Here is a 17,906-nt window from a genome sequence, read left to right as displayed (position 1 = left end):
AGAAAAAAACAGAAGTGATCACATTTTACAACAAGACGAAAGGAGGTGTAGACACCACTGACCAGATGGTTGGCACCTACACCTGCAAGCGCCAAACACAGAGGTGGTCCATGGTGTTGTGGTATAACCTAATTGACATCGCCACCCTGAATGCCTCTTACCTTTTTCAAAAATGTTAAAAAGTGAAAAATAAAGATATTTCAAACATGAAATCATTCTTGTGTGGTCCTAAATATAATACTAAATATTATACAAGGGATTATTCTTAACCAAAATGACAAAAATGGCATAAAAACACATTGATTCTAATACGGGTCATTTTTGACCCACTTATGGAAGAGTGTAGGGTCCAGTCACTCATGCATCTAAGGGTTAACAGGACTGACTTTAAAAGAATATGAACTGAATTTACAGTTCTTAAAAGGAAAAGAAGTTTTATTACCAGGGTAGTATTAGCAGGTGTTGGTTTGAATGTCGAAGCCATAGTCATGCAGTGTGTGTGTTAAATCAGTGAGACACTAGTGTGTATACAAACCAGGGTGTGTAGTGCAGTAGAGACATAGTCTGTGTGTAGTTTATAGCCTATTGTAATGGAGAGAACAAATGGCACAGTTAGAGTAACCTGAGAGTAATAATGTGTTTACATCCCCTGGGGGTTTCTACATGCCCTCAGCCAGTATATAATACTTATAGATTAGAGGGAAATCAATAAAGAAATAAGAACTCTTACCTGGTTTTAATCTGTGGTCTTTATAGAAGATATTTGTATTAACACATGCAGCACATGTTGTGTGCGGTGTTACATGCAGACAATGTACTTATCGTAGCCAATAAGATGCATTTATCGAGTGTCACAACTTATTTTTGAATTAAACTTTCAAATTAGGATGTGGTTTGTTGATTTGTAAGTGATTATAAGTGAATATTAACAATACTCTATATTATAAAAAGTGTAGAAATATAAGTCAGAACTCAATGTGTGCTGCTGTTGATTTTTCAGGTTTAGTTCAACGATGCAGATCAAATTCAGACATTGAAAATATTTTCCCACAATCACGCAAAACAACTCAACTTCCAAGCAACTTACAAACCACATCAACAAGCCTGTAAATGTGTACTCTATCTGTAACCTGGTGATGATGATGATGATGATGATGATGACTGTGTAGAGGTGTTCCCATCCTAAATACCTTCATATCCCAAGGTGCAACAGACACAATACAAGAAAACACCTTAGCTTTGTCATGTAGTAGGTCAGGTTCATTGTTGCAGTGTGAGATCGTCGCAGTAAAGCACAGGACGAAAAGATAATTTAAACAAAAGAATTGAATCAGGATACAGTTACACTATAAAAGGCAAGAGGAGAACATTGGCCCCACCAGTTGGACCTAATCTGAAGGTTGCTGTGTTTTGGACTCAACAGGTAAGTAGCAGGTGATTCTGACCGTTTTCTTTCACAGTTAATTATCAGTATACGAGGATCTGTCCGGATTTCAGGGTATGATGATGTTTGAAATAAAAAAAATGTACAGTGAAAATACTTAGTAGCCTATAACTTATGCTAATATCGTATCAAAATAGTCATGTTGAACATGTATTTTCAAAATAAAATCACAGTAACATAGCAGAGTATGATATGTACGGAAGCTAAGAAAGGCCATAGTCTCAAATATCCCATTATCTCGAGATAACCAAGCTTCATTTTCTCAAGATAATGGGATAATTATTCCTGCGATCTGTTATCTCCAGATTGCTATGTCGATATAACAGAATAATTATTCCTGCTATCTCAAGAAAAATAAGCTCCATTATCTCGAGAAAACAGGATATTAGGAATAATTACTTCCTATTATCTCTCTATCTCTATCATCTCAAGAAAACAAAGCTCTGTTTTAGGTAACAGGATAAAAAGATATTTGCTAGTCTGGTCTTTCTTGGCTTACGTAAAAACGGAAGCCCTAAAAACTTGTTTTATTTTTTGCCAGGGTAAAGCTTTTTTTAATTTATCTGTGAAAACAAGCGCTGAGAGGCAAGAGAACATTTTCTAAAAACTATTGAAAACTTAGAAAAATCACATGCACTAAATTCTGTTTAATACACGGAGAAATTAAATCACCTAGAAAGAAACAGGAAGGCCTTCAGTACGATTTGAAATGTATTTTATTTTATTATTTTTAGCAAAACAGATAAAAATCACTTGCCGCTCAGGGGCTGTTTATATAGTCGGAAAAAAAACTCTCCTTTCAGGGCTTCCATAATATGATGATGATTAAGCTAGGCCCTGATACTAATGAATTATAGCTCATTAAGACGTGGTTATCATAGGATTGTAGCCATTTCTGTAACATTTCAGTTGCTAAAACAAGAAGATTGTAAACCTTCTTTCATTAATAAATTTTATTAAATAATAACAAACAAAAAATAAAAAAAGTTAGGCCATAAACTTGCACATGTATAGCCTATTGAGGAACTCTACCATAATTTTGCATAATGCATTCACTTTTGAGTAATTAAAACGAGCAATTAAATGAATTGTCACATTGTATATTGTGTATGAAAGCTGTTAAACGTCATATTTCTCCATTACAGGTTATAAGTAAAAATATGGGTTCACTACGAAGGTGTACTGTGCTGTTGCTTTTGACTTTCTCAGTATCAGGTAAGTTCCTCAGTCTTTAAAATGTTCAGATACTAGATACTCTTAATAGACACTAAGAGGTATATGACATCCTGCGAGGGCCTTTAATCGGAGGATTAAAACTGACACGTTGATTCAATTTTTCTACTTTCCTCTTTAGTACACCACAGAACAGATTTGTAAACCGACACTATTACCATCTAAAAAGACAGTTTAAGTCCAAAAGCCTGACTCACTTCCTGTTCTCACCGTCCACAGAGGTGTATGCAGCGAGGATCATCGGAGGTCAGGAGGTTTGGCCCTACTCCATCAAATATCAGGCATCCTTGCAGTCTGAGGACGGCCAACACTACTGTGGGGGAACGTTGGTGCACCCTCAGTGGGTGGTGTCTGCTGCCCACTGCTGGAAACCGTAAGTACTGACACTAGATTTTATCAGACAGGGGCACACAGGTACATTAACGTAGACTGATGATGTTTGGAGAAGAGTTATGTTATGATAACTGACTGTGTTGTATAATGAAAGCAAGGGTGTGAAATGTGTGTATTTTTTGTGTATTTTGCAGTTAGAGGGTAAATTCTGACGCACCTTATGTCTGCTTGTGGCCCTCAGGAGCAGCCGCATGAGGGTCGTGTTGAGTGAACACAGCCTGACCAGAACAGAAGGATTTGAACAGATCTTCAATGTCTCAAAAATATATGTCCACAACTATAACTACAAGACATTCAACAACGACATCATGCTCATTAAGGTGAATTAATAGATACTGTACATGAAGCTCTTGACACATGCACGCCCTCCTGTTGTCAGCTGAGGGGTGATGTCATCGCCTCATCAGCATCTCACACACGTGCTGCCATAACTTTGGTGTTTCTGCTACAGCTGAGCGAGCCGGCGCAGCTGAACGCCAACGTCCAGCCAGCTGCTCTGCCTGATGAAAACACCCCTCAGCTCCACGATGACGTCTGCACGGTGAGTGGCTGGGGCGTGACAAAGATTTACAGTTTCTACCTCTCCCCTGTGCTGCGTGCCGTGGACGTGAGAGTGCAGCCTTACTGCAGCTATTACTACTGGGGCAGGATCACCTCAAACATGCTGTGTGCTGGATCTCGACTGGGTGGCAAAGATTCCTGCCAGGTACAGTAAGATTTATGTTGTTTTGCATGTGTTGCATGCTACAATAAATACATAATGATAAGCATAATGCTGTCCTGTACAATGCAAACTACTACTACTACTGCTCTAGATGCTGTGTATTACATACTTCTGTGTTATGTTTTATGAGAGAAAAGGCAATTATGTTTCGTGTCTGACAAGCTAATTTAATTTCTTGTAGTACATACTAACATTAATAGCCCCTTTTTTAATATTGCTGTGCATGCCTATATCCTTTTTTAGTAACTTTGTTTAGGAGTGACTATGAAACAGCCGTCATGGGACTTCAGATGAACAACACTAAAAGTCTATAGCCATGCTATTGGTTCTCTGAGGCTGTACTTTGGCACAGCAGTTCTTTGAGCATGAATTTACTGTAATGTACTAAATCAAAGTTGTAGCACTCCAGGAAAAGTCTTGGGGTCACAAAAGTCAGTAGGATTAATTCTCTTAAGATCATTAATGTATGTACAAAATGTCACATCTAGTAGTTGTTGAGATAAAGTCAGTCTAGACCAATCTGGTGGACCAGCATTGCCATCCCTCGAGCTGTGTCACTAAAAGTGAACTCTGGCGCATTTACAGCAAAGTTTGCACAATCCCTGTTGAGGTCTTTGTGTCTGTGATCTACAGGGCGACTCCGGCGGCCCGCTCATCTGCAATGGCTACTTCGAGGGCATTGTCTCCTGGGGTATCAGCTGTGCAAACCCATACTTCCCTGGGGTTTACACCAAAGTGAGGAACTACGTCCAGTGGATCAAATGGGTAATCGACAATGACACTCCATAAACAGTCGCCACAAGCCCTGATGAACAGACTGCAGAGATCGACATTGATTCAATTTGAAAACAAACTCACAAACTGATTCACCACATTATTTTCAATGGCTTTCTTTTTTTTTTTTTGTATTACTAATAACATTCTGTGTGAGTTTTCTATAGAACTAAATGTCAACTTAGAGCGAGGGCCATAAGTCATTTCTTGGAAATATGTTAATATGCAAATAATTCTGTGATTTTTATTCATGTATTGCTCTGAAATGAAATACAGAAATAAATATATTATTATTATTATTATCAGTAGTAGTAGTTGTTGTAATAGTAGCAGGTGCATTAATTAATAGAGATGGGCAACATGGTTAAAATCAATAATAATATTGAATTATCGCCCAGCTCTAGTTATCAATATTTTTTATTTTAACATTGGATCAAAAGACTATATTTTATGTGAAAGTGGTCACTCAAGGTCACAAACACCTTTCACATCACATTTGGTCATTGAATGCAAATGTAAATATAAAAATATTCTTTGACACAGATTTAATGACATCATACTAAAACACTGGGTCGGCGCATTGACTGGTGAAAGTTTGCTACTGTTCCCACGAGCACTGAAAGACTGAATAAACCATCCACAGTGACGATATTAAGATGATCTGTCTCTCTTATGAGTTGGTTGTCTGTTTCTGCTTTGAGCAATCTCTTGTCTTGCCATTTACAAGAATGAATGAAGCCAATAAAATGCGATTCCCACAAACTGCATCAGTGGCATTTGTCTAAAGAAGTCATGAAGAAGACACCTGGAGCAAAAGTCTTCTTCAAAAATATATGTGTTCATGCATAACATACAGTATATGTATATAAACTTTACAGAGACATTTCTAGTTGATTTTTTGGAAACATTTCAAAGAGAAATGTGAGCTCTGCTGTTAATGTAGCTTCATTGCAATGAACCTAAACTCAGAGGTTTTACTGTCAAGATAAGTGCAGCCCTGATCTCTGTAGGGAACACTGATAACATCTACTTTTAACCAAAGTATTTTACCAGTATGCAAATTTTCCTTTTTTTTTTTAACTACAAGTTATGCTTACTTTTCATTTGGGCAGAGCATTTTAGAGAGGGTGCTATCTGGAGTGTATGGAATCCATGACATTGTTCCACATTTCTTCTCTATGCTATGGTATGAAAATCAATTACCAGACTCACAAATGTGTCAGGCCAACTCACTTAAAAAAAGATCCGACCTCTAAACTTAAGTCACCGTTACCTGTTGTTTTTCAGAATACAGTTTAAAGTTCTCCTCTTGGCTCTCAAAGCACTTCATGGTCTGGCTCCTCAGCACATATCAGACAGGCTGTCGGTGCAGCACCCCAGCAGATCATCAGGTCTCAAGGTGGAAATCCCCTCCATGTGCCTTGAGAGGACTTTTCTAAGTCTGGTCAGTATCTATATGGACCTAAAGAATGGAAATCTTAAGACTTTCACCAAAAATGACACATGTACTTGCGAGGAAGGCATGCATGGATGTTTCTGTTTTTACATTTATTCACTGTTTTATTCGTTTTCAACTTTAATCTGCCTCTGTGAGAGATGGTGCTATACAAATAAGCTTGAATTTGAACAGGCATGAGAGAATGTAGGTCGGCTGTCATTCTCGCGCATGCGCAGTATGAGTTGTTTTGTTTATACAGCAGTGCCGCTGCCTGGCAGAGATAGTTCAAGTGTGTCTCTAAAAAACAGCTTAAATTACCTTCTACGGGGGTAAATTATGTCTGTGAAACACGCCATCAGCCGCGGGCTGGAGTTGGGCCGCTCGGTCCTCCAGGTGGGTCTCCTCAAATCTGGAGGCCGAGTCGCAGCGAAGCTCCGAGCGGACCGTTTTCGTGTAGGCCCGTCGGTCCGCACCGTTCAGCCTCGGGCTTTCCTGCCGTCTCGGTACCGCTACTACCGCACCTCTCTGCGGGGTCTGGCAGCTCAGCTCCAGTCCGCCGGCTTCAGGAGGAGGTTCACCGGAGGGTCTCCCAGGAACAGGGCCGTGTTTCTGGCCTTCGGTCTCGGTGTGGGGCTCATCGAACAACAGCTTGAGGATGATAGACAGAGTGCGGCCACATGTCAGGAGATCCAGGTATTCATATATGAATTATTAGTAAAGTCCTGTACTTCAATACAGTTTTGTGGTATTTGTACTTTACTTGAGTAAAGCTCATTTTATGCTAGGCTGCTATATACTTATACTATACTGCACTTTACTATATACTGTACTTTATAGTGTAACTACCATAGTTACTTCATGCTAATTAACATTTTACATACAAAACATATCAGTTTATAACATGATGCATTGTTACAGATTAAATAACCCAACAGTGGTTAAAGGAGTTGAAATGATATCAAAATACAATAATAATAGTCTGATACCTAATATAAAACCTAATATACTAATATATTCTGCTGTTAATTCTTGTTTACTTTTACTTAGGTTAATATTCTAATGCAAGACATTTTCTCATAATCTACTGGTTTTACACTGCATTATAAATACTTTGCTTAAGTGCAGGTGTTGATTACTGTCTCTACCACTGCCAATGGATTATTTTATATCATGAATTTTGTGGAGACATATTGTAATTGGCCACCTGCTTTACACAAATCCTGACTGCGTCCTTCTTACTGCTAATAGGATGAGGCCACTTGACAATGTTAAGCTTGCTAAAAAAGAAATTGTATTATGATATCTACAACTTGTTATTAAGTGTTAAGAAATATTTCTGGATTCCAGCTCCTCAAACCAAATAGGACTTAAAAAAAAATATTTGACCTTACTTGGTATTTGGGCTATTTTTTAAAAGCATGTAATTTAATTAAAGAAAATATGCCGAAAAATGTTAAGAGCTTGTGTGTGGATACTCTCTATTTCCTTGGCTGAGTCTGTTATGTTTCCCCTGGCCTAAATGAAGTATGTGATTTGCACGCAGCCACCTTTCTCATCTGCAAGAACATTTTTCCCAATCTGCAGGCTGTATTCAGGAAGAAAAGATTCCAGAGCCCACTCAAGCCGTTCACCTCTGGATATAAACTGGAGGATTACATTATTGGGAACCAGATTGGAAAAGGCTCCAATGCAGCCGTGTACGAGGCTGCAGCTCAGTTCGCCCCTCCGAAGGAAAGTGATAGGAAGTGCTCCCTGGTGCAGCTGAAAGAAGACGAAGAGGAAGGAGAGAAGGCTCGATCTCTGACATGCTGCTCACTAAGAAACTTCCCTATGGCTATCAAGATGATGTGGAACTTTGGGGTGGGTATTCTACGAGAGATTTCATTGCCATAGATTTCATTTTTAGGTATCATTTATCCGAGGGGAAAACAAGCTATAGGCAGATATCAAGTACTGACTGGTCCATTTGTTTGCAGGCAGGTTCATCGAGTGAGGCTATATTAAAATCTATGTCACAGGAGCTGGTGCCTGCAGGCGCCCTGGCCTTAAAGCAGGAAAAAGAACACATTACTCTGAACGGGTAAGTATTGTCTGTGTTCTTTAATGGTTCTGTAGTAATGAAAACGGTGTATGAAAGATGTTTATGATGTATATGGTTGTGATCTCATCTCTTTAATACATTCAGAGAATTTGGAGTCTTGCCCAAAAGAGTGTCAGCACACCCCAACGTGATCAGAGTGTACCGGGCTTTCACAGCGGACGTCCCACTGCTACCAGGTGCCCAGGAAGAGTATCCAGACGTGCTGCCAGCCAGGCTCAACCCTGCCGGTCTGGGCAACAATCGCACACTTTTCCTGGTCATGAAGAAGTAAGACTTGCCATCAAGTCTCAGACAGGATGAGAATTATAACGCTTTTAAGGGTTACCATGGTTACTGATGACAACAGCAAGAGCGGGGACAGTAAACGGTTCTTGTATTTGAAATCAGGCCAAACAAATTTATGTTGTTTTAATAAAGAAGTGAGTCAATAATTGTCTTTTCCCATCATGTCATGAGCAATTGCAATCTAATTTCATGCTGCGAATGGCTCAAGGTTCTTTACACACAACAGCAGAGCACAGAGAGCACTGTGGCTGCTCCGTCGTGTTCCATTACGCCTTTTAATATTTAAAACTGATCCACTGTCATAAATGGCTACGATGACAGTAGTCTCCTTTTGTAACGCAGACTTTCAGTGCTCAATCCCTGTGAATCCCTTGTGCGTGTGATTTGAATCCTGATCCGGTAGCGACAGCATTTAAATGCATTCAATGAGAAAATGCAGACTATAAATAGTATTTAAAACCGGATCTGATTTCATGACAATAGTTAGGATGATACATGAAATTTAACAGCCCGTCTCTCTCTGTGTCTCAGCTATCCATGCACATTGCGACAGTACCTGGAAGTGTCCACACCGGGCCGCAGGCACGGCTCCCTGATGCTGCTGCAGCTCCTTGAGGGGGTCGACCATTTGTGCAGACAGGGTGTCGCTCACAGAGATCTCAAATCAGACAACGTGCTGCTGGAATTTGACTCAGGTGATATAAATTACAACACTTGTGTTCCATCAGTAAGAGACCACGTGAAACAGCGCAAACCGCATGATTCCATCGGTTTCTGTTAAAATTTCAATTGATTTTTTGCTGTCATGCAGATGGTTGCCCTCGTCTGGTGATTACTGACTTTGGCTGCTGCCTGGCTCAGAGTGACTCCAGTCTACAGCTGCCCTTCAACAGCATGTGGGTCAACAGAGGAGGCAATGCATCACTTATGGCGCCTGAGGTAGATTTAAGTAGCTCTTCACTGTAATTGCGTAAATGTCCAGCAGTTGCTGAGCCATCTGTTATTCGCCCCTATAAACACAGACATATAAAATTATTGATCCATATATATATATATGTTTGTGTTTCCATGTGTTTCAATTGTCAGATATCCTAAGGAATAAATCAAGAGATGTGATTTTGTGATTATGTGATTTTGGGGATGACAGCATCAAATTACCCATAATCGCAGTTTAAACAGCAAAGACACGGTTGATATAACTGCTACTCACCAACACATGTTTATTGTCATGAAAATGTAACAATGCAGTAGCTCAGATTGCAGTTAAAAATGTAAAAAGACTGTGTCTTAAAGGGGTTAATAGAGGTTTAATATTTAACCATAACTAACCATATATTTAAATAATTTAGGTGGCCACTGCGGTTCCAGGAAGCGGTGTGGTGATTGACTACAGCAAAGCGGATGCCTGGGCTGTGGGTGCCATCTCCTACGAGATTTTCGACCAGCGTAACCCGTTCTATCGAGCAGTGGGACTGGAGAGCCGGAGTTACCAGGAGAAGCAGCTTCCTGCTCTGCCCTCCGCTGTTCCAGCTGATGTGCAGCTAGTGATCCGATTACTCCTCAGGAGGAACCCGAGCAAGGTAGAGCAGGGGTTGAGAGGGTTAGTTCGGACACTGTGTGCTAATATCACATTATCTAAGCATTAATTTGAAATATAATCATGTCAGTGTTTATTTCCCTGGCTTTCTGGTGAGAAGTCGCACAAGTCTTGGTCATGTTCTGTACAATTTAATCACTATTAATGGTTATGAAAATATCTTAAACCTGCATTCACTGAATTTTTTCTTTTTCTTTATTTTGGCTCATGGGTGCAACGTGTTAAACACAACACTGATCTGCAGTAGGATTTCTTTATAAGGTTGATATGGTGGATATGTCACCAAACGGCGTATTTGCACATCCAGCATGTAAACAATAGTATTTATTTGTTAAGATAGGTAATACTCTATTCATTGTTACAACAGCCAAGTCCCACAGAAATCACACGCAGATGTAGTTACTTGATAATTATAACACTTAAAACATGATTTATCAGGAGTTACAAACCTAATTCGGACACAATCATTTGTATGTTTATGTTTTAACAAAAAGGAAGAGCAGAGCAGTGCGTGAACTGAAACAGCAAACTGATAAAAGAGTCTGCGAAGAGGAGAAATTATCAGCTGGTAATTCTGTGTGGGTTTGTGACTGAGTAACTTTTGTTACATTACATATGGTCATTTTTGCTCATTGTTAAAATAAAAATATGGATTAGTGCAGCTTTAAAGAACTCACACTTATAGAAAAAGATACAGGCTAATTTAAATTAAAATCAACAATGTTATTCCTCTATATCTCCCATATCTCCCTGTTATAAATGTTAATTATTCTGGAAATATTCATTCTTTGATACAAAAATACTCACTGACGTTTTTGTTATTCTGCAGCGTCCCAGTGCCCGTGTAGCAGCTGATATGCTACATCTCAGCCTGTGGGGACGGAAGGCCCTGGCCAATCAGGACAGTGCCGGCATGAGGAAGCTGGCTGATTGGCTGCTGTGCCAGTCTGCTGTGGTTCTCCTGAAGGGCTGCGATGGACCCGGTGGGAACAGGGTGGAGGCGGAGCTACAGAGGAGTTTCCTCGCTAACCTGGATCTGGAGGACCTGCGCACGGCTGTGGGCTTCCTGCTGTATGGAAGAGAGCAGCGTCAGGCCTGCATACTGTCTGCATAGAAGAGTCCTTCATATGAATAGACAGGGAGGCTGGAGTTAAAATTTGCTTTCATAGTCAGTGAAACATCTGAGTCTTAGTCTAGTCTACATCTAATGGCTACGTAGAGGAGCAAAAACACCGTACTCTTACACTGTTAGACATCTTCTCTGACTGTCAGTGCACTCCAGCATTTATTGTGAATTGTCAAATGGTGTAATTCACCGGTTTGATATTCCCGGTCCACCCTAACCCAGTGCTGTCTACTCCTTCTAGAGTCACTGATCTGCATTTCCCAGAATGATTTCTCACAAAATCTAAGTTTAACAAAGTGCTTCTAGTTCCCCTAATGCAAAGTGCAACCTGTCTTCTGGCTGCAGTGCATCATGGACAATAGAGGCAATAGAGGCACTAGAGTTGAATATGTAATTAGGCCAGAAATGCAAGGTACCACTGGCTACAGGTAATTCTTAAGAGTGGATATTTTATTTAAAAGCTCTAATGCACTTTTTAAATATTTGCTAGACCCCACACAGTTATTACCTGTGTGTTTGAAGAAATCTGGCCTGTGTGGAAGTTATGCACTGATAAAGGTGAAGGCCAATGCAGATCATTTAAATTAAATTATTAATATACTGAACTTATCAGACTCTACTGTGTAGGGTGACAAGTTTTAACACGCAGCACGTAATTTGCTCGTTTGCCCGTCACACTAATGGTTTCCAGTGGGTGTCTGTGTAAGGTTTTGGGTCAAACAGTCACTATTATTATTATTATTATTACTCCTATTCTGCACAATGTAATGCAGATACCACATAGTAAACACTAATGATGATGATAATGGATAGAGCTGATCATGCAGAGTACTGACCGACCTCATGGATGTGTTTTTCGTCTCATGGTTTGCACTTTATGTCCATGTTTGCACATGCTCAGAGCCACTGGTATTGCTTACTGGTGATTGTTTGTTATTAGCTTATACATGAAATTATATTCCGCTAAATTGATTTGAATAGAGTGAGTTAACCTTTCACACTTCACTGTCATCTGTTATCAAAACCAGCCAGTTAAGTCTACAATTTTAACATCTTTAAATATCACATGGTAAGTTAGAGATACAAGATAGAGAGTGTGTATATTGTTTTCATACTAAAGATGGTGGGAAATATTTTGGATATATGTAGATTTTTCTGCCGTGTTTCAGAATAAAGGTAACTCTCTGAAAAGAGCCCTGAATTGATTTTACAAATCATTCCTCTTATGTATTGATCCTTCTTATCCATAGAATTCTGCAAGTGAATTTAGATTGATTTGTCGACCTAGTTGGTTACGTAAACAGTAAGATGACTGAGCAACACGTCAGCATCTCGATAACGCAAATTAACTTGAAAACACTTCAACATATAAACTACAGGCCTAAACTTAGTAGGTACAGTCTGTATCCTGTAAAACCTGACATGTAATGTCTGATGTTTGAATGTTTGTAATGAATTTTCTCAGACTTACACCTACAGTTTTCTCATCTGATGGCTACATAGGTTTTAGTATTTCAAGATGATGCTGGGGAAATCACCCGCAACTAATGGTTCATTTGTCACCATTCATTAATAAAGAAAAGAAAAATAAACAACACACAAACAACTTCATGTTGCAGGAACTTTATTTAGGACAGAGCCAAACTGGTGTTTTAATTTTACTCTGAACGTGGTTAAACTGGTAATTAAGACAAACATTTCTGTTTGGAATGTATTTAGGAACACACTGGTCAATTGTTTCCTGTTTACGTATCTCCTTACTGTCCCTTTTTAATATTCCTCTCCTTCCTCCTCTCCCTCACCCTCAATAGAGTCGACTCCGACCTCCTCATAATCCTTCTCCAGAGCTGCCATGTCCTCTCTGGCCTCAGAGAACTCTCCCTCCTCCATACCCTCACCCACATACCAGTGAACAAAGGCACGCTTAGCGTACATCAGATCAAACTTGTGGTCAAGGCGAGCCCAGGCCTCTGCAATAGCAGTGGTGTTGCTCAGCATGCAAACAGCCCTCTGGACCTTGGCCAGGTCTCCACCAGGAACCACAGTGGGTGGCTGGTAGTTGATGCCAACCTTGAAACCAGTGGGGCACCAGTCCACAAACTGGATGGAGCGCTTGGTTTTGATGGTGGCAATGGCAGCATTGACATCTTTGGGCACCACATCACCACGGTACAAAAGGCAGCAAGCCATGTATTTACCGTGGCGAGGGTCACATTTCACCATCTGGTTGGCTGGCTCAAAGCAGGCGTTTGTGATCTCAGCCACTGAGAGCTGCTCATGGTACGCCTTCTCAGCAGAGATGACAGGGGCATATGTGGCCAGAGGGAAGTGGATACGGGGATATGGCACCAAGTTGGTCTGGAACTCGGTCAGATCAACATTGAGGGCACCATCGAAACGAAGGGAAGCAGTGATGGAGGACACGATCTGACTGATCAACCTGTTCAGGTTGGTGTAGGTAGGACGCTCGATATCGAGGTTCCTACGGCAGATATCGTAGATGGCCTCGTTATCTACCATGAAGGCACAGTCAGAGTGCTCCAGGGTGGTGTGGGTGGTCAGGATGGAGTTGTAGGGCTCCACCACAGCGGTGGACACCTGGGGAGCTGGGTAGATGGAGAACTCCAGCTTGGACTTCTTTCCGTAGTCGACAGACAGACGCTCCATCAGCAGGGAGGTGAAACCAGAGCCGGTGCCACCTCCGAAGCTGTGGAAAACCAGGAAGCCCTGAAGGCCAGTGCACTGGTCGGCCTGAGGACAGAGAGGAGGACACACTGATCAAATATATGAGATACACTATTATGATTTAATTTGATATTTTGAGGCAAAAATAGGAATGAACTCCTCCTGATGTTAAGTTACCCACCAGTTTGCGGATCCTGTCCAGCACCAGGTCAATGATCTCTTTGCCGATGGTGTAGTGTCCACGGGCGTAGTTGTTGGCAGCATCCTCCTTACCGGTGATCAGCTGCTCAGGGTGGAACAGCTGGCGGTAAGTCCCAGTACGCACTTCATCTGCAGAGACAGATTGAATCACAAATGACTTGAGAGTTTGACTAAATTCAATCAAGAGGCAACCATGATGTCTGTATCTCTGCGGGTTTACCGATGACAGTGGGCTCCAGGTCCACAAACACAGCTCTGGGGACGTGCTTTCCAGCTCCAGTCTCACTGAAGAAGGTGTTGAAGGAATCGTCTCCTCCTCCGATGGCTTTGTCACTGGGCATCTGTCCGTCCGGCTGGATCCCGTGTTCCAGGCAGTAAAGCTCCCAGCAGGCATTGCCAATCTGGACACCTGCCTGACCGACGTGGATGGAAATACACTCACGCTGGTGGGGATGAAGAGAAAGAAGATTTGGATTAAGATGCATTTCTGACATAGAGAACGGCATTTACAGAAACAGCATCTTTCATAATTATAATGAAAGAAAGAAACACAATGCACAAACGACACAATAAAACCTTTCAATCGTTCTTTAAACACAGAAGATGCTTTTTAATATGTCATCATTGGGATCATTATTTTGTCCGTCACTGTATCAGCTCATTCTCTCCGCCCTGCAGGAAAAAGCCTCTGCTATTAACACCGTGTATTTTCTCTGAGAACACGTCTACCTGAAGCTGAGTCTTTCATTTCTCTCTCTGGAGCCAGTACATGTTCTGCTGCGACATAAACTGGGTGTACTGCGCATGGGATTACTGTAGGCAGAGAGGATTATCTAGGTCAGACATGTTGCAGTGTGCTGTCTCTTTAAAAGCGCACATTCAGATCACCCTCTGAGGTTATGGGCAATTAGATTTTCTGCTTTATTATATATATTTTATGGTAAATAGAAATAATATAGGTGTCTTAGTTGTGTGTAACATAAAGATAGCCACAGGGATTTATCATTTCACATAAAAAATGATCTGTATTACAAGGGGGCAGTGAATTGATGCGATATAAATGTATATGAAAGCTGCATAAAGGGCCAGAAAATCAGATCCACAAACTGGTAGCAGAGTTAGCGTGAAGCCAGTGGTCATGCATTGCTATCTAAGCTGATTTAGATGAGTTATGTGGGAAGAGGATTAGGCGTTTGCAGACCAAGAATGTATCGGACTGCATTGTAAAAAAAAAAAAAAAAAAAACACCACCTGATTTCTAATTGTCTGACGGTAGGAATGTTAACAATGAATTTACAGCCATAACCGGCTAGAGAAAACACCAAGACAATAAAATGTAAGGTTGGAGAAATATAAACGATGTATATCATATAAACGACCCGCTTTCACCTCCACGTCCTTCAAAATACAGGATATACATTTCAAACCACAGGCGAGGAGACAAATGAGAGAAATTAAATGTAATGTCGCACTTACCATGATGGCTTGTCGATATTATGCAATGTAATGAGACAAGTCTGAGGAGCGTTTGCGTCTGAGATGTGCGGCAGCTGAATCTGGTCTGATGACGCACCGCGCTCCCGCCTCTGGAGGAAGACAGGTGAAGTGCACCAAAAAAAAACCCTCCTCCGTCTGCCGCAGTAACTGTTTCACATCCAAAACCTTATTAGGAGGATATGCTGATGAATAATTATTTGATCTGCTGCAAGGTCTTGGATCTGGATCCTTTGTTACACGTTATCTCATTATAGGCTTATAAGGCTCTCAAAGATGTGTTATCGTGCCTTTTTAAATTGAGGTTGTTGCTACATGTAGGCTACCATGTTTTCTAGTCTATTATAGTCCGATAGTATATCTGATAGATAGATAGATAGATAGATACTTTTATTTATCCCCTAGGGGAAATTCATGTGTCCATTAGCTCATTGTTGATAATAATAATAATAATACTAATAAAAACAGTTAATAACAAAAGAACAATAATAATTAGATGAGTCCACTTCCTCTGGCTGAGGTGTGGTACAGCCTGATGGCAGTGGGAACAAAGGATCTCCTGAACCTCTCTGTTCTGCAGTGAGATGAGAGGTTTGCTGCAGCTGCAGCTGCTTCTCTGTCCTGCCAGAATGTTGTGGAGAGGATGGTTGGTATTGTCCAAGATGGCCTCCGTCTTACGTTGCATGCGTCTCTCCACAACAGTAGCACAGACCCAGCTGACATGCTGCTGCCCCAGCAGACAGCAGCATAACAGAGTCCACTGGCCACCACTGACTGATAAATCATGTGCAGCATTTCACTGCAAAGGTTAAAGGACCTGAGCTTCCTGAGGAAAAAGAGCCGGCGCTGCCCCTTCTATATATATATATATATATATATATATTTGTCGCAGTTTACAGTATGAATATTAATACGTTTTGTTTAACTTTGTTTGATTGAGATTATCCGGGGCTGTCGTGGTCTGAATCTTGTCGGATGTGATCTAGTGGAGGTTTCTCCACCTTATGATCCACAGGTACTTGACACATGTAATTTCTGACCAAAATATAAATATACATATTTTTACAACCACCATTTACACTTTTTTTTTTTAACCAGGAAACACTGCTCTGACTGGTGCCAACCTCCTCTTTGAAATGTTGTGCGTCCTCAAAAAAATGAAATACTACTAATCAGAATAGACTTACAGACAACAGGACAGGTATGTTAACAATCAATACAGCTACCTGAATACAAAGGAAAGTATGGAGGGCCAATTCTGCAACAATTACAGTATTATGTTTTAATCAATAAAGCACTTGATTACAACCATCAAGGGGATGAATGCAGTATTGAAGACCAACTGAAACATCTGACAGTACCAGATGTTATAGACATTAACTTGTAAAAGAAATAAATCACAAATCAATGAAATATTTTCACCTTATCTTTCAAGCTACTTTAAAATACAACATTTTTCAAATTATGTTCTATAGATAGTATGATTATGTACAATATTAATATCTCACTTTACCAACAAATTTATATAAGTTACATTTTAGTTTATTTCTGTTAAATTTCAACTAATGAATGAGCCTAAAAGTAAAATAAAGTTAATCAAATCCTCTTTCCTAAATGTTTCGAATTGCCAAAAGTTACATTACACTTACATTTGTGTAAAATTTGTGGAAATGTACAAAAAGGAATTTCCACAGTTTGTTTTCAAAGTCATTTAATTATAACCAAGGCGGCAATAATTGGTATGAAACTGAAAATTGGTTAACTGAAGCATAGGTTAGTGTATGACATCATAAATGCTCATGGTAAGTATATTTGTTATGACATGATTTTGACTAAATCTTAATTGTGACTTTGAAACTCAAAATGTTGATTTACAATCTCATAATTTTGATTTACCATGAGTATTTTTGTTTTTATCGAACATAATAGTAAGTTAAAAACAAAACAAAACAAAAAAATTGTTGACTTCTCGCATTATTTTGACTTGGCAAGTCAAAATTCTCGCTATTTAAAAGGTTATTTTAATTTTTCTCTGCCACTGAAGCTGGTTTCAGGTCGTGGTGATTGTCTCTTGACAAAGAGCTTATGCCATCATTGCATTTACAAGACAAAAGGTTATAATAATGAAAAATAATAATTAAATTACTAAAGTTTCTGAAGTCAAATTATAAGCCAGCAATTTATGACATTTATGACAATTTATGATTTTAAGGATTCCAACAGGAGGCGTTATTTCTGTTTTTATTTGTTTTAAATCATGGTTTGTTTTCTGTTGGCTTCTATAGACCTTCCCTCCCTCAGACCTTCCCTCCCACAGACCTTCCCTCCCACAGACCCTCCCTCCCTCAGACCTTCCCTCCCTCAGACCTTCCCTCCCACAGACCCTCCCTCAGACCTTCCCTCCCACCTGC

The 17,906-nt window shown here is 40.2% G+C and overlaps 3 protein-coding genes across 4 annotated transcripts; 2 read left to right on the top strand and 1 right to left on the bottom strand.

Annotated features, from left to right (window-relative positions):
- Positions 1-1,394: 1,394 nt before the first annotated feature.
- LOC111669383 (trypsin) lies at positions 1,395-5,333 on the top strand. Of its 2 annotated transcripts, XM_023425665.2 has the most exons (6): positions 1,395-1,423; positions 2,590-2,659; positions 2,897-3,050; positions 3,252-3,390; positions 3,522-3,776; positions 4,428-5,333. In XM_023425665.2, the coding sequence occupies exons 2-6, from the start codon at positions 2,605-2,607 to the stop codon at positions 4,581-4,583; spliced, it is 759 nt and encodes a 252-aa protein (XP_023281433.1). In that variant the 5' UTR covers positions 1,395-1,423; positions 2,590-2,604; the 3' UTR covers positions 4,584-5,333. The 2 variants fall into 2 exon arrangements, with proteins under 2 accessions (XP_023281433.1, XP_023281432.1); XM_023425664.2 differs by lacking the exon at positions 1,395-1,423 and having other exon boundaries at positions 2,405-2,659.
- A 913-nt stretch (positions 5,334-6,246) lies between these two features.
- pink1 (PTEN induced kinase 1) lies at positions 6,247-12,308 on the top strand. Its single transcript, XM_023425662.2, has 8 exons — positions 6,247-6,699; positions 7,591-7,866; positions 7,983-8,086; positions 8,192-8,374; positions 8,924-9,087; positions 9,204-9,331; positions 9,742-9,972; positions 10,819-12,308. The coding sequence occupies exons 1-8, from the start codon at positions 6,343-6,345 to the stop codon at positions 11,101-11,103; spliced, it is 1,728 nt and encodes a 575-aa protein (XP_023281430.1). The 5' UTR covers positions 6,247-6,342; the 3' UTR covers positions 11,104-12,308.
- A 414-nt stretch (positions 12,309-12,722) lies between these two features.
- Positions 12,723-15,583, bottom strand: LOC111669382 (tubulin alpha-1B chain). The gene is made up of 4 exons (XM_023425663.2): positions 15,478-15,583; positions 14,222-14,444; positions 13,982-14,130; positions 12,723-13,866 (listed from the first exon to the last, which is right to left on the bottom strand). Exons 1-4 carry the CDS (start codon positions 15,478-15,480, stop codon positions 12,886-12,888), a joined length of 1,356 nt encoding a protein of 451 aa, XP_023281431.1. The 5' UTR covers positions 15,481-15,583; the 3' UTR covers positions 12,723-12,885.
- Positions 15,584-17,906: the final 2,323 nt, after the last annotated feature.

Source organism: Seriola lalandi, unplaced genomic scaffold (assembly GCF_002814215.2).
Source record: "Seriola lalandi dorsalis isolate HSWRI2012SDOR001 ecotype SW California unplaced genomic scaffold, Sedor1 jcf7180002054794, whole genome shotgun sequence".
NCBI classification, from domain to species: domain Eukaryota; kingdom Metazoa; phylum Chordata; class Actinopteri; order Carangiformes; family Carangidae; genus Seriola; species Seriola lalandi.
Note: the sequence above shows the minus strand (reverse complement) of the source record. Positions and strands in the feature narration are given on the sequence as shown.